The sequence below is a fragment of the Erpetoichthys calabaricus genome, chromosome 5, assembly GCF_900747795.2.
Source record: "Erpetoichthys calabaricus chromosome 5, fErpCal1.3, whole genome shotgun sequence".
In the NCBI taxonomy this organism is placed as follows: Eukaryota; Metazoa; Chordata; class Cladistia; order Polypteriformes; family Polypteridae; genus Erpetoichthys; species Erpetoichthys calabaricus.
The window spans coordinates 210,321,038-210,338,420 of NC_041398.2; the positions used below are offsets into that span (position 1 = coordinate 210,321,038).

At 37.1% G+C, this 17,383-nt stretch overlaps 1 protein-coding gene across 2 annotated transcripts in view; it reads left to right on the forward strand.

Moving 5' to 3' along the window:
- LOC114652204 (ran-binding protein 3-like) overlaps positions 1–17,383 on the forward strand; it is a 53,601-nt gene that overhangs the window by 32,603 nt on the left and 3,615 nt on the right. The window contains exons 7-14 of one of the 2 annotated variants that reach the window (XM_028802458.2): positions 47–213; positions 462–559; positions 1,190–1,271; positions 2,978–3,086; positions 5,045–5,163; positions 12,022–12,142; positions 13,912–14,054; positions 15,471–15,690. In XM_028802458.2, coding sequence (XP_028658291.2) covers positions 47–213; positions 462–559; positions 1,190–1,271; positions 2,978–3,086; positions 5,045–5,163; positions 12,022–12,142; positions 13,912–14,054; positions 15,471–15,690 — 1,059 coding nt within the window. Of the gene's footprint in view, positions 1–46; positions 214–461; positions 560–1,189; positions 1,272–2,977; positions 3,087–5,041; positions 5,164–12,021; positions 12,143–13,911; positions 14,055–15,470; positions 15,691–17,383 lie in introns of both variants that reach the window. The other variant, XM_028802457.2, reaches the window with a different exon arrangement.

Consider the following 17,383-nt stretch of genomic DNA (forward strand, 5'->3'; position numbering starts at 1 on the left):
TGAGACTTCTTCAATGAAATAGCCTAACACCTCTTTGGTGTTTTAGAATCAATACCTGCTCCATCAAATGGTAAGAAGAATGTGATCAGACCTGCCACCCTTCCTGCTCCCCAACCACAAAGTATCATATTTCCTGCTGCCAATGAAGCAGCCCCTGGAAGCAGCATTGGTGCTAGCTGTCTACCCCAGAGAGATGAAAAAGGACACCGGAAGGTAACACTTTTGAACTTTGAAACCTTTTGTTGTGTCAGATTAACTGTTGTATGGTACTATTGCTCCTCTTTCATTTTAAAAGGCTTTCTAGTCATTATATGGTGGCCTGATTCAACGTAAGAATTCTTGAGGCTGAAACTGGCCCATAAATTATTTTGCCATGATATTGTCTCATTATACAGCTCAGGTACTTGTGTAGTTCTTTTATGTTTAATATTTAGTTAATAATTTGTGTTTCCTGCCAACAGGTGACACTGGAGCCTGTGTACTTACAAGCAAAGTATGATGCAAATAGAGAATCAGCCTCCAGCCCCTTTCTCCACTTGTCCACAAAGGAAATATCAAGGTAAATAAGGACTAAACTCATTAGTTGGCTCTGATATATTTACCATCACTTAAGCAGATGGGTGATATTATGGTACAGCGGGTAGCACGGCTGCCGTACAGGTTCAGTGGCCCGTTCATTTGAGGCACATTCATTTGTGAAGTATGCGTGTTATCCCGGCATTTGCTTTCATTTTCTTCAGGTATTCATATTACCGCTCACATCTCAGGCATGCAGGTTTAGACTGTTGATTATAAAATGGCCCTGATCAGCTTGATTGTTGATTATAAATCGGACAAGATTAAATAAGTGTAGGTGAGTTTAAAACGCAGTGAAAGTATAGGTGAGCTTAACATGCAGTGATTGGACTATTGCTCTGTTTAGGAATATGTTCTCCCCAGCAATCTTTTACTCCCATGTTAGCATTAATCTGCTGATGACCCTCTACTGAGCATTTGAGTATGAGTATACCATGTGTTGGACTTGCACTGGAACTGCCTCCTGCCTCAATACGTAGACTTTGGAATAGGTTATGTGCTACCAAATGAACCTGCTTTAGTATTAACGGGTTAAGACAATTAATACATTTGTAATAGACATCTTTAGGTTTATTTTCTAAGCTAATATTTCAAATATGGAAACATTTTGCAGGAAGTGCTTGGATCAGGAAATGTCTGGAAGAGAAGCCAACCTTGAATTTGTATTTGGAGAAAATATGAGTGAAAGAGTTTTGGTAAGTGTGTTTTGGACTTGTATCATTTTATACTGTACTAGCTGATTACCCAGTGGCTTCGCTCACTGAGTGCAAGGGAAAAAAATAAAATGTAGTATTCATAAAATAAGTTTAACTGCCAATTTTATTTTTTAACAATTAAAGAGCATTTACAATAACATAGAAATCAATATAAACAACATTATTAACATCATTATCATATGAGAATATGAAGTAATATATAAGATGCACATTGCATATAAATATAAATTATTAAACAGTAAAATATTTTGATAAAAGAATTTGAACAAAATATAAGAAGCGTATAAATTATTAAACAGTAAAACATTAACATTTAAAAAGTAAAGATACATTCAGTACTACTGCAGTGCTTTCGGGTATACTACATTTTTTGTTTGCCCATTACGTGCATAAATGTATAATTTTTTTGGTGTACCTACCCGAGAACACGCAACATATAACTGACCGTGGGAGAAGCATGGATTTGAAACACGCGTTGAGTTCATCCGCTGGTGTCCCTCGTGGAATAACTGGTAATGTTTGACGAAAATCTCCTGCGAGTAAAACGACAGTACCTTCCATTTTTTTGCTAGGATCTCTGGGATCTTGCATTGTTTGGTTCAAGGCTTCATAAGCTCTTTTATGTGCCATGGTGCACTCATCCCAAACTATTATCTTTGAATGTTGCAAGACTTCTGCCTTTCCAGAGCTCTTGCGTATGTTGCAAATTGGATTTTCGTCGTGAGCGAGGTTTAATGGTAATTGCGATGCCGAATGTGCTTTACGGCTTCCATCTAATAATGTAGAAGCGATTCCCGATGACGCTACAGCCAGAGCTATGTCACCATTCACTGTCTCGGCAAGAATCAGGTTTATTAAGAATGTTTTTCCTGTTCCTCTGTGGTCATACGTAATTTCCATTTCAAATGCTCATACGAAATTTCCGTTTCAAATGCGAAAAGAATTTTGTATATATAGATATGTTTGGCATACATTGGTTGAAGTTCATATTGGCCCCGCTCAATGGGTTACAGGGAAAATAGTGTAGTTTTCACGTATCGTATGTTTGTTCTTTGATAAATATAACATATTTTTACTTTTTCTTAACCACAATCCACACACATTATATTATAAAGAAGTCTGCGAGTGCCATCAGGGTTGATGTCTAATTTGAACTGATGCTGCCGACTTAGCATTGAAATAATCGGGTTCGCAAAATTAATAAATGAATTATATTTTAAAATGTAATTGTGTATGTTTCATCAAGCTCATTCTTTTTCAATTTCTGTAAACTTCACAAATAAACAAAACTGTAAAATACTTCAGAAACTTGTAAAGATAAATTCTGGCAATAAGGAGTTAAGTAAGAGCTTGTACTACAGCATATTTGTCGCTCTGTCTCCACTGTCTGATGTAGCTCTGCCTAACCCCAACGTGGAATCCGGTTACACCCTCCTCTGGGAAGTAATACTGTGAAAATATCCCTTTAGCTAAAGTTCATCCTAAAGAATGCAAACAATGCCTGATATTTCCTATTTTAAGGTACAGTGTAATAAAACATTATTTAAATTAAAGAGACAGATTTTAAAAAAAATGACAGTGATACTTTTCCCACTTTCTCCCTTTTTTGATAAACCAAATCTACCAAAAGAATAATTCAAAGTCCATAATAACAGTTGGGAAAATATTCTTTCTTCATTTTTCAGAGTCCAGTCAAACCATCATTCTCTGAAGACAGCGAAAGTGATGACTCATCTGATGAAGAGACAACATCCTCCGGAACAGAATCCTCATGTTCTGAAACTTATTGCAAAAGTAATTATTGTTTTATCTGGTTTTTATTAGAACCACACACCATATATATTCATTATTTAATTAACGTTACTGTTTAAGAAGACAGATTTTATATTACCAGGTCATCAAAAAACATGGTTAGGATATGAAGCATTGTGCATTTTCTCCAGGATCTTGCAGTATGTAAAGGGCAAAGTAAACTTCATCAAAGGTGAAGAGTGGACAGGGAAAAAAAGTAATAATCAAACACAAAGAGGTTCTTCAGTCAGCAGTGACCTGACACTTGAATGATGATTCCAGTCATATGTTAGATGATCCCAGCAGCTTTGACTTTCTGTTCCTTTTATAATAATAGTCTAGCCTCAGCTAATCACATAAAGGTTGTGAATTCAGACAATTCATAGTATCTGTTTCCTCTGCTTACACTATTTTTACCCTTCAAACATGCAAGGTTTTCTGAAGTTGGTTATCTTCTTCTTCACCTCTGTGCTCATCTCTCAGGAAAGGCTTATTTCTATTTTTGATAGAAATGGTCTGGTAGGGACCATTTGGTTTTTCAATAAACACTGCCATCACCAGGAAATGTGAGTTGGGAAGATGAGATCAATAAATTAAATGAATATATTTTTAATATTAATAAAATAAATTAATTGGTGGTGTCAGTTTCAAGCTGTAACTAGTAAATTGAGAAATGAGCTGCACATACAGTAATATTTTTTATAATGAGTTGTCTTTCCACACTAGTCTAGTTCGAAAGTTGTAAACCATGTGCATGTCCAATGCTATGCCTTTTTTCCCTAAAATGTAGACAGAAAGCAAAAAATTCCCCAATCACCCTTTTACATATTTTAAATGAATATGTTAAGTTTCACGATTTATTGGCAGTGGGCAATTTGAGAAATTGCTACATAGTGTGGACACCAGCCCGGACACAGACAGGTAGACACCGATGGTTCAAAACACCACACACATTTATTATACATTTCTACTATTTACAAATACCAGGCACAACCCAGTGCCCCTGCACCACACACCCTCAAGGCCTCTTTCAATGCCTCTCTCTTCACCGCCTCCACTCCTCTCCTCCGAGCTCTGTCCTCTTCCACCTGACTCCAGCTGACGAATGAAGGGAGGCAGCCCCTTTTATGTTGCCCCGGATATGCTCCAGGTGCCCCTTGATGAACTTCCGCCAGCACTTCCTGGTGGGGCGGAAGTGCCGGCTGAGCACCCGGGAGCACTCCGGGTGTCCATGGTTTTCCTTCCGCCAGCACCTCTGGGTGTGGCGGAAGTGCTGACGTCCAGGACTTCATAGGCATAGGACTTGTCATATTGCTGTGTGTTTTCACATTTGCATATTCAGTTCAGAACCTGAATAGGGGTGTATTACTTTAAATGTATCATTTGGTTTTTCTTGCACTATAAGATTTTACATTTATTTCACTGTTGATTAAAATTATTTTTATAGAGGAATAAAAAACACTATATAATAAAGTAGAAATTCATTGATTTTTCATTCATTCATTGAAGCTAGAAAAGGGTCTATTGATTTAGATTTCAAATTTGACAAAAAAAAAGAAGCAGTACAAAATTGTACACTTTATTATTTTTTTTTTGTTCTTTATTTCGCCTTATACAATTTCTTGTATTAGGAATTTGTTAGTTTTCGTATACCCCTTGGGGTCACAGCGCAGCGTCAGACATTTGTACAGCTCCCCTAGAGCAATTGAAGGTTAAGGGCCTTGCTCAAGGGCCCAGCAGAGTAGGATCTCTTTTGGCAGTGACAGGGATTTGAACCAGCAACCTTCAGGATACCAGCGCAGATCCCTAGCCTCAGAGCCACCACTCCACCCTCAAAAGTGCTTTGTAACTGTGTCTATCAGAATGCTTCAGCATGACACCTAATAAGTCAAAGTATATGTAAGAGACTGATATTATGCAAGAAAGTGGACTAACAGTGCTGTCTTTTTCATTATTAGCAGTAAAACATCGGACATTAAGAGAGTCTGCTGCTGCATACACCGCTGCTTCAAGTCAGAGGTGTCTTCTAGAGGAAGTGGATGTATTCACTGGAGAGGAAGATGAAAGTAATGTCCTGCAGGTACTGCAATGCAAATTAATCCATTTCCTTTGTATAATAAAACAATGAATTCTGTGTGATACTTATAATGGAACCTATAGCATAGATTAACCAAACAGTAAGAATGTATTTTTAGTTCCCAGTACTGGCCTGAACAAGCTATGGCATACATTGTGTCTGTAATGATGGTAATAACTAAACAAATACTTATATGGTCTGTTGTCAAAAACAAACAAACTCTGGCTCCTTAACAGTAACACAATAGTTTTTTTCCAGAGAAACTGATTTTTTAACAAAAAGTATGGTTTGTGTCTCACAGGAAACACAGGATAGTGTTCATGTCTGACTGATATTACTTCTGAAGGTCAGAAATTCACACTAGCAGATGCCCGTATTCCTAAGTCAACAGTTATCTTTGTTAAAGTGTTGGATGCTAACAGATTTGCCACAGTTTTTGTCTGTTACCTGTATGGGAATAAAAGCACATAGACATAAATACGTCTGAAGTGAAAAAAGTACTAAAAATCTACTGAATTAGAAGAATTCCTACATGGACAAATATTTACTTCAATAAAAGTAAGTTACATGGAAACTACCCAAAGGAGGCTTAGAAAAAATTACTCAAGTAAAAGTACAATATGGTTACTTCAGGAAAAAAAGCAAATATTCTCAAATAGATGGATAGATAGATAGATACTTTATTAATCCTAAGGGGAAATTCACATACTCCAGCAGCAGCATACTGATACAAAAAACAATATTAAATTAAAGAGTAATAAAAATGCAGGTAAAAACACACAATGACTTTGAATAATGTTAACGTTTACCCCCCCGGGTGGAATTGAAAAGTCGCATAGTTTGGGGGAGGAACGATCTCCTCAGTCTGTCAGTGGAGCAGGACAGTGACAGCAGTCTGTTGCTGAAGCTGTTCCTCTGTCTGGAGATGATACTGTTTAGTGGGTGCAGTGGATTCTCCATAATTGATAGGAGCCTGCTGAGCACCCGTCGCTCCGCCACAGATGTCAAACTGTCCAGCTCCATGCCTACAATAGAGCCTGCCTTCCTCACCAGTTTGTCCAGGCGTGAGGCGTCCTTCTTCTTTATGCTGCCTCCCCAGCACACCACCGTGTAGAAGAGGGCGCTCGCCACAACCGTCTGATAGAACATTTGCAGCATCTTATTGCAGATGGTGAAGGACACCCGTCTTCTAAGGAAGTATAGCCGGCTCTGTCCTCTCTTGCACAGATAATCAGTATTGGCAGTCCAGTCCAATTTATCATCCAGCTGCACTCCCAGGTATTTATAGGTCTGCACCCTCTGCACACAGTCACCTCTGATGATCATGGGGTCCAGGAGGGGTCTGGGCCTCCTAAAATCCACCACCAGCTCCTTGGTTTTGCTGGTGTTCAGGTGTAGGTGGTTTGAGTCGCACCATTTAACGAAGTCCTTGATGAGGTTCCTATACTCCTCCTCCTGCCCACTCCTGATATATCCATATTGTACAGTACAATGGAAAGTACAAGAAAAAATATATAGCAATAAAATAGATTTTATTAATCAAAAGACATGTTAACAATTATGTGTGTATGTGCATGTCCATATGGTATATACACAGTACTCTGTGTGTGTGTATTATATAATGATACATTTTAATTATGTGTGTGTGTGTGTGTGTGTATATATATATATATATATATATATATATATATATATATATATATATATATACACTTAGAAACAGAAAGGCTATACTGTAGTTTATATGGCAATTCAATTTTAAACAAATTTAGTTTGTACATGGAATACAAAAAACATTATTACTAGACATGCACTATACCAATTGCAATTTGAAATCAATAAAAATGCTGCTATATTATTTAGGTTGACATTCAAAAGTCATTGACCACACTTATCTCAGCCAATTACACTATAAGTGCTCTTGATGAAGCAAACTGTATATTTCAAATACTAAAACATGCAAAAAAATTACATAATGACAACAAATGCATAGTTAGCGAGTAATCAAAATCATCTGTAAATATCAGCTGACAATGTAGTCTGTAGTTATCATTTTAAAATTTAATTAGAGATATTAAAGACTTCAGTGGAGAGAAAAGCTTACAGTTTTGCAAATAAAATGCTTTTGAATCCTGTTAACATTAAGCAAATACAGTCTGCATAGAAACAGCATACAGAAGCAAATTTACAAAAATTCAAACCATATTAATTATGTTATCTTAAAATATTAAAATAGAATAGTGGTGAACAAATTACAGTAAAATTCTTATGATTGTGTTGCACACCCCTTAATTACATGAGTGTTGAACAAGCAAAAAAATGTAGGCCGATGTAGCAGAAGTTATTAGGAGATGAGCAGAACAACTTACATTTTCTCAGTTTTTACTCAGAATATGTGCTTAGATCAATAACATTTATGTCATCAATATAATGTCGAAGGATTTTTTCTTTTCTACAAACTTTGTGTGATCAATTCTTAGGTGTCGTATGCACCATGAAAGACAGACGCTATGCATTTGTCGGTTTAATCCTCAGTATGGAGCATTTTATGTAGCCTTATTCAATTGGTATAAGCAAACATTTTGTAAGATCCAATATTCGTATACAGAAAAATTACTGTTAAATATTACAAACTTACTAAGTTGCTCTTGTATGAAGGTAACGCTACAGTTGTTTGGATAGTTTAGATTGCATAATGAAGTAGTATTGCCTTATGTCCTTGAGACTGACCAGCTCTTTTAAATTTGACCAGTGATATACTATCTCCTTCTTTATATATAGTGTTGCTGCTAACACTACTCTGAGAACGTTCCACTGCATCTTACATTTTAGAGGTATCTTTTTGTCCAGCAGAAACATTAAGTCGCTGCAGACAAGAGTTCTTGGCCAATGTACTAGACATTAAAGCATGATATGCTGAGATGTAGCAGCTTACTAAAGCAGAGAAAACTGCACACCCATTATTTACTAAAGTACTTTACGTCTGCAGTTCATGACTTACAACCCCTAAAAATTTTGCACACAGTTTTTAATTATAATTGGCTACTGTGAACTCCAGGTTTTCAACACAACTAATTAATGGCGCTTTGTAACAACCATCCTTGACAAATGTATGTATGATTACTACTAAATAAATATACCTTTTAAAGAGTAAGTATTTGTATTATTTAAAATTATTTTAAAAAGTACAATTCCCTACGCAATCTACTAGAGTACAGTAACAAAAGTAAATATAATTTGTTCCTTTCCACCACTGAAACGCATCACACAAAACCAAAAAGTAAAAACAAATTTTTAAATGTTTTGTTTTAGATAAAAAAAAAAAATCATTTCATATACAGTAATCCCTCCTCCATCGCGGGGGTTACGTTCCAGAGCAACCCGCGAAGTGAGAAAATCCGCGAAGTAGAAACCATATGTTTATATGGTTATTTTTATATATTTTAAGTCCTTATAAACTCTCCCACATGGTTTATAAATATTCCCCGTACAGTTATACAGCATAAACCCTTTATATTCTCTTAGTTATTAGGTAAGATTCGTTGAAATTATGTATGTAAACACAGTTTATATACTACAGTACTCACAAACATACGTATCGTATATCATTGAGGAGTTTTATTTAATACGTAACAGTTTTAAACATATTGTAATTGAGTAGGTGATATAAAAATACGTGAAAAATCTAACATGTAAATGCTGTACATAAAACCAAAATGCTATTTTAAAGAAACTGTAGAGCGTCTCTGATATCACATTTGTTACAGCTAGGCCACCGGCAATAAATACCTACAATGCAAAAAAAAAAATGCAATGCAAAAAATTGTATAAAATGTGTGCACAGTTACAATAAACGTACATACATGTACTATACTAAGTACGTAGAAAAATAGTTTTGGGTACTCACCAACTTGTCAGATAACGATGACATTTACTGCACTGTCACAGCTGTTGTAAAGGAGTCTCTTCACGCGACTGTGTAGCAGCGCCGTCGTTTTCTTCCACTGAAGGCGTACTAGGCAGTGTTTTACGTGTAAGGAACATCGTGATGGGCAGTTGCTGGCGCTGCTTTTTCATTTGTGTAAAGAGGTTCCTATACATTTCCGTGGTGCCGTCAAGAGCATTTTTAAATTGCAGAGAACGAATCATTTGCGGGTCCCATTCTTCAACGGATGTCTGCAGATCTTTTGCCATTCGTAGAATGGTCGCGAGACACTCGAGAGTTAGGCCTGCGTCTTCTTCCTCTGCCGGGTCGTCTTGATCTTCCTCCTCGCTCGCTGACTTGGTCATCTCGGCCAAATCTTCATCGCTGAGCAGCTCGGAGTGGGCATCGAGCAGCTCATTGATGTCATCACTGGTCATGTCGTTGAATCCCTCTCCTCCTAGCAGTTTTGCCAGCGTGACTGCCTTGTCAACCGCTGAGTCATGAATTTCTTCTGCAGAAAAGCCCTTCTTTTCGCACACAATTTCTGGCCACAATTTCTTCCAGCAGGCATTAACCGTGTCTTTCTTCATATCATTAAGGGCCTTCTGCACGTTCACCATACACGATGTGATCATGTACTTACGCCAGTACTCCTTCAGGGAAAAGTCATCGTCCGTGTCCATTGCCTCGACCATGTGTTGCAGGCTGTTCCTTGTGTACAATGCCTTGAAAGCCCGGATAACTCCTTGATCCATTGGCTGAATCAGTGATGTTATATTTGGTGGCAAGAACTCAATTTTTACACCTCGGTAGGATAGATCCAAGGGATGACCTCCAGCATTGTCCAGAAGTAAAAGGACTTTGAAATCCAGCCCTTTATCTGCCAGATAGATCTTTACTTCCGGGATGAAACATTGGTGAAACCAATCCGACGTTAGGCGTTTCGTAATCCACGCCTTCGGGTTGTGCATCCAGTACACAGGCAGCAGGTTTTTATTCTTATTTTTCAGGGCTCGGGGGTTTTTGGACTTATAAATGAGCCCAGGCTTTATCATAAAGCCCGCAGCATTGGCGCACATGACCAGCGTGATGCGATCTTTGTGCGCCTTAAACCCCGGGGCTTTTGCCTCTTCCTTCGTGATAAAAGTACGAGACGGCATCCACTTCCAAAATAGGGCTGTCTTATCCATATTAAACACGGTTTCAGGCTGATATCCGCCTTCCTCAATAATCGTCTTGAACGTGTCGGCGACAAATTTCTCGGCTGCGGCTTTGTCTGCGGAGGCAGCCTCTCCTTGCAGGTTAACACTGGCCAAGTTGAACCTTTTCTTAAATTTTTCAAACCAGCCCTTGCTGGCAGTAAATTCACGGCTCTCGCTGGGGGATTCAGCAGAAGTTCCAGGTCGAGGGTCGTCGTCGTCATCGTCTGGAGCATCTCCAGCATCCGCAAACCTATCATAAAGTTGCTTGGCCTTTTGTCGGATGATATTGGTGTCCACGGGGATGTTTTTCTTCCGGCAGTCTTCGATCCAAATCCCTAACGCAGATTCCATCCGGACTACCGCCTTACTACGTCCACTTACACTTCGTTTCGCCTCCTGGTTAAAGGACACTGCAGCCGTAGATCGTATGTTCTTTTCCTCCTTCTTAATATAACGAACCGTGGACTCGTTGATACCGTAGTGGCGTCCTACAGCTTTTCCCTTCCTTCAACATATCCAACAATTTCACCTTTTCAGCAATTGTTAGCATCTTCCGTTGGCGCTTCGGCACGGCCCCAGTAGCAGGAGAAGATCACTTTGTAGACATAACGAAGAGCTTGACTACAGTACGCACAAAGCAAAACGTTGATGCTGAATGAGTGAGATGAGATGAGATGCCGGCTTTAAGTGAAATCGAATTCTGCGCTCCCTGTCGCTGAGCCAGTCAGCACCCAGGAGCTTAACCGCGTCCTCTGATTGGGTAGCTTCTTAGCCATCCGCCAATAGCGTCCCTTGTTTGAAGTCAAATGCGTCCCTTGTTTGAAGTCAAATGGGCAAATCATGAGGAAGCGCACGTACTATAGACCGCAGACATCCGCGAAGCAGTGAAAAATCCGCGATATACATTCACATATGCTTACATTTAAAATCCGCGATGGAGTGAAGCCGCGAAGGACGAAGCGCGATATAGCGAGGGATCACTGTATAATATTGAAGAGAAGCTTTAAGATTTTCACCTGACCAAAGACATTTTAACCTAATGGTGTAAATGCTACAACACAAGTGACTAGATACATCAAGAGCTGGAAGCAGAATGTAGCAAGAGCGCTTGTACCCACTTGTTCATGTCCAGGCTGCCTAAAGATGGTATTTATTATCTGACACAGCACAGCTTGTTGTAGATGGGACACCAATATATACCAAAGAGTAATATATAAAAGCACATTGGCACACTCCATGGCACTGGTGAAATTTTACACTCACCAGTTCACCTGAGAGGCCAACATGTTTATGATACTTCCATGTAACTTTTATTGTACCTCATGTTATTTTACAATGCAATCCCACCTTGATACAGGATGTGAATTGACCCTACACAGGGTGACTGTACATCCTGAAACTAATACAATTACCAAAACAATTCATCATGCTTAAACCAGTTACATATCATGTCTCTGCCCTGTTTGAGAAACCAGTATTTTTGAGGTAATTCATGAAGACAAAGATTAAATATGTTAACTGATCCTGGGATCTGCTCAAAATGTGTGAAAATTACTTTGAATAATGAAATATTCATGTTAAAAAACATGGTAGTGTGCCCATCAGTAGTTTAAAATATAAATTGTTTCCTTTGGGGATTTGCAGTGTTTTGTTAATTTTTAGATTTAAAAAAGTGCAAACAACAAAAAAAAGTCCAGCGCAGCTTCTGTAAAGTATTATTTTTCTGTTGTATAGATGACCTGCAAGCTCTTTGTGTTTGAAAAAGACACCCAGACTTGGTTAGAGAGAGGAAGGGGAGTCCTGAGGCTTAATGACAAAGTGGCGGAAGGTGCCGGCTGTCTTCAGTCTCGTTTGGGTAAGAAACTGAACTTTTTGAGCTAACTGAGCTTAATCATGTGTGCTTCCTACAAGCAAAACAGATTGCCTCTTTTAAATTATTTCAATATACTGTATTATATTTTCTGTGTCTAAAATATTATATAATACTTGTTGAAGAAGTTAGTTTCAGGAAGTATTTAATTACAGTATCAGCCCTTAATATTTATCTCTATTATAGGTACTAGTGTAGTTTCAAGCAGTTCATTTTTAATTTTATAAAGTGATATCATGCACTATCACAAAGAGTTTTACAGGCCAACAGAATTACAATGCATCATCAAATAAACACGGTAAACAGTACAAAAAAAACAACAAATGCAGGAACATTTAGTTTTGATAGATACCAGGAGGAACTATGAGATACTGTATACGGTATACCTGACTGATATTATATTTTAAATAGACCAATATTTTAAATAAATAAAAATAATCTATTCAGAATAAGTACCACTGCTGTGCCAAGCAGAACAGGATAAGTTAAATTATGGGTTGGAGAACAAGTAAGTATTGTGTAGCATGGTAATAACAGTATAATTTCATTTAATATATGGAACTGTGGAAACCTGTAAATGAAGAAAAAGCCAGACAGAGCAGCATCATCAGTACAGCTATGAAGACCTGCAAAGTTAAATAAGTTCTACAAGTTATGAAACAGTATCTTGTTTCATGCAGTGTAATCAGTACTCTGAGGTAACAGACTAAACAGGCTTGAGACAATTTGATTTATGATAGGAAGCCAGTGTGAATAAGCCAGCTGAGAGGTTTCATTGTCACAGCATTTTATTTTGTACAACACCCTTTCTGCATAATTCTGAGTCTGTCATTACCTTATAATTCTTAATGCAGGAGGAAAATTTTAAAATAATTGTATTAGTCCAATTAAGAATTGACAAAAATAATACAAAGCACTTCATAGTTTGATCTAAAGATGTAGACAATGGCAATGATTTTCAGATGAATTGATATTTCCCAGTGTATAATATAGGCTTTGACTAATTCTGTGGGCAGAACATGTTGGTCTTTGATTCTGCTGACCACAGTTGTCAGCACAAAGTCCTGAGAACTGGAATTTAACTTTACACTATATAGTGACAGTATATGAATATATTGCATCGCAACTTTTAAATGTTAGGGTTTTTTCTTTTTTTCCTTTCTATGCATACCATATTAATATTAGAAAAATAAAAATATTCAAATACTTATTTGTTTTTTTGAGAGTTAGCTGTGTATTAGATATTTGTCACTCTTCTGAAGGTTAAGATTTTTATTAATTTTTACATGATATTGTATTGCAGAAAATTACATTTTATCCAGTAGCTTCAGCCAAAGAGATGTGAATGCCTAAAAGCAAAGGCAAGAAGTTGTGTCACATTACTTTAGACAGTTCTTCATTCAACAAAATGCAAAAATATAGCCTGATGTACTGTAGTTGTATGATGATAATTAATTATTTGATTTGGCTTAATGATCTTATTACTTTATTATTGTAATGTTAGTTCTGTTAAGCAGCATTTATAAGGAACTGGCACTAATATGAAATATCTTAAGACAAACCCTGCAATCACAAAGGAATTTATGGGATGTCCAGCTTGTGAAATCTAGAGCTAACAAACAACTTTCAGGACAACTGAAAATTTGTTAAGGAGTATCAAGTTGAATAGTGTAATGTTATAAGTGCAGTACTGTGAAAAGCCATTATAGTGAAATGCCTCAAGTCATTCATTTTATGCTTACGTTGCCTTCTAGTCATGAGAAACCAAGGCAGTCTGAAGTTGATCCTCAACTCTAGGCTATGGGCTCAGATGCATTTACATAGAGCTTCAAGGAAAATGTTGCGCTTCACAGCTGTTGACCTTGAAGACCAAACTGTAAGAGTGTTCCTGGTGCAGGTAAGGTTCAAATGTAATTACCATTTGTTACAAAATTGTTATTTTTTTTATTCAAAAGACACCTTTATGCAAGGCAATTTGTGAACAGCATCATCCATAATACATAAAATGTGTGATAGAAATTATACCATCAAAAGAAAACAAATTTCAAGGTAAAGCACAAGAAGGCTGGTACTGTAGTTAGCGAGCCCATTGGCTACATGAAAAAACGGAATTCGGACAATTCCAAATGATGTTTGATTAGGTCATATTTTGATATCTTGAAGGAAAGCCAGTGAGTAAAAAATTTACACAGTACCAAGATGCTTTGTAAAGTGGTGTGTCTTCAAGAGGTGCCAGGTCATGGGAAGATTATTCCATAGTAGGAGTAAGAAATGCATTGTCTAGTTTATCTTATCTGGCAAGTCTCTCCCAGACAGGCCAAACCAGAATGGAAGCATCTTGATGGGATTTATGGAAAACCTAGAGACTGGAGGTATTGAGCAACAGAACCAGGCAGGAATCTGTAGGTCAAGATAAATGTTTTGAATTTGATCCTTTATGCAAATTGCAGAGAGTGAAGCTGAGGTGTAGGATGGGTGAAACAAGAAACAGAATACACCAGTTAAGCTGATGCATTCTGAAGGAGCTAGTGTTGCCTGATAGCAATTGATGAGAGCCCTTTCAAGACGTTTATGATGTGTTTGTGGAAGAGCCTGTAAGCTGCCATCTGCCACGAGGTTAAGTGGCAGTGTCTGGATACTTTTAATACAAATCTGTCTTCAAATCTGTGTCTTCCAAGTCAGTGTGAAAGTATCTTAAAATATACAGTGGTTATTTTGTTCATATATTGTTCTACACTAGTCACTGTCTTTGGATATGCTTGTTTTGCTCAATCTTTGCCCACCATTGCCCATAATTTTTCTAGGTACTGTATACTCATAAACATTTAGATCATATTAATTAACAGATACACAGATGACTTCTTTTAACACTGTGGTACAGTAACAACGGTAACTTGTATGGTGTATTTTATATTAAAAATATCCAGTAATACTAGAAAAATTACATTGCACAGCCAGCTAAAAATGGCTAAGATTAATTTTTAAAAGACAGGTCATTCAAAATTATACATTTGCTTGAATATGGGTGGCATATTGGCATAGCAGTAATCTATAGAGTCTTGGACTTCATTTTCTTGTGATGGACTGGTATCTTGTCTAGTGCCATGTCCTGCCTCGTGAGGATAGATGAATTCATTTAATCATGCTCTATATTTTCCTTGAACATTCAGATAGGCCCAATGAAATGTATATACTAGTTTTAGCCTCCTGAATATTAAATGAATTTTAGAAACCTTTTGTATTTCTGAGTGAGCTATAAATATGTACATTACCTTGTTGCACCTGTCTTGACATGCCAACCATTTTACTGCAGGCAACCTTAAAGGAAGTTACACGCTTGTATGTGGCAATACATCACCGTTTAGTACTGCTGCAGGACTGTGCCAAAAAAAATCAGGAGAACCAGTTGAGTCCCAGGAAATTACAAGCACAGTCGGGAGTTCCTGTCCTCAACTATGATAGTGAGAAGGAAGATGAAGATGATGAGGAGGAAGAAGAGGAGAAGCTTGTCCGCCTTGCCTGCCCCAGATCTGGTAAAGAGACCTTAATATATTAACATTATACAAAGTTACTGTCTGTTATACCTGCATTTTTATCACTGTTTAATTTAATATTGTTTTTTATCAATATGCTGCTGCTGGAGTTTGTGAATTTCCCCTTGGGATTAATAAAGTATCCTATCTATCTATCTATCTATCTATCTATCTATCTATCTATCTATCTATCTATCTATCTATCTATCTATCTATCTATCTATCTATCTATCTATCTATCTATCTATCTATCTACTTGTACAAGATACTACAACAAGCTTAGTCAAATTTGGACAGTAAGCAAGTGCATGTTATTTTCTTGCTTACAATAGAGTGTATTTACATTTCTTTTGTAAGTGCTTATTTTTTTCTTGACTTGTTTTTCTGCATGCTTATTCATTCCTTCACCAGCAAGAAATCAACGGAGACCCCATTTTAAGATTTTCATAAATTATGTTTCTGGCATTGACCTAAATTAGCACATAGAGCATTGAATGTACAGTAACTATTAATAAAATATGTTATTGCAGAATGCAGCATCAACTTAAATGTCCACATAATTGTATAAAATAATTTCTCCAGTATGTGTTGATTTAAAAGAAAATTATTCAAACTGCCATCTTTTACTATTTTTTTCTTTTTGACAACTTGGCTCTGTGGAATACTTTGTAAATACAGTATATAAATAGTTTTAATGTGGAGAAAAATAGGATATATTTCCAGCATGTTTAGGAATTATCATTAGAGATGAGGCACTTTAATATCTGTAATTGAGTTATAAGATACCTTTTTCCAACCTGAATTATAACTCCACATCAGATTTTTTTCCTTAAAGACAGTACCAAGCTATGACAATACTTTTAAAAAGTAATAAAAATCAGTCTCTCGACTTTGTACACTGTGCCAAAGTACCAATTTCCAAGTCAGGATTTGCAGTGCACAGGAAGTTCCTCAATGGGGAAAAAGGGTGTCTCTATGCAAACGCCTTCCTCTTAATGTTCTTTGTTTTAATTTTATTCTGCAACAAGGTTTGTCAGTTTCCTATATGGATGTGACAAGCCTGTCAGTTTTGAGAGAAGTATTTTCCCATTTACTGTGAAATTACGAGACAAATACATTCTGTTTAGGTCATCTGTGTGATACCTTTGCACCAGTAAGTAATTGTGCATCAGTAGGCATGCACATGTATCAGTTTCATGCAGGGTCATCATGGGGAATAGTGATTTAATGCAGATATATAATCAAATGAGTACATGGTCATGAGACAGTCTAAGCTCTAACACATATACATTCAACAAACTATAAGCTCTCTCAGTACCAAGTCACTGTTCTCTGTCAGTTCTGTTTTAAGCATTAGCCACATACTGAATTGCTTTTTCCCTTTGTCTTTGTGAGTCTTTATGATATTACTTCATGTCCATAACATGATTATCTCCTTGATTTGTATCATCTGAGGTGCTAGAAACATATACTGTATATCAGAGTGCTTAAACTATGGGTCATAACACAAATTGGGTCACAGACATGTATGTGATGAGCCACCATATGATTTGTATTAAAATTAGCTGAGTTATTCCATTTGTGAATTCTGATGCAAGTAATATACACTAAATGGCCATTTTGTTAGGTACACCTTACTAGTACCATGTTGGACCCCCTTTGCCTTCAAAACTGCCATAATTCTTTGTGGCAT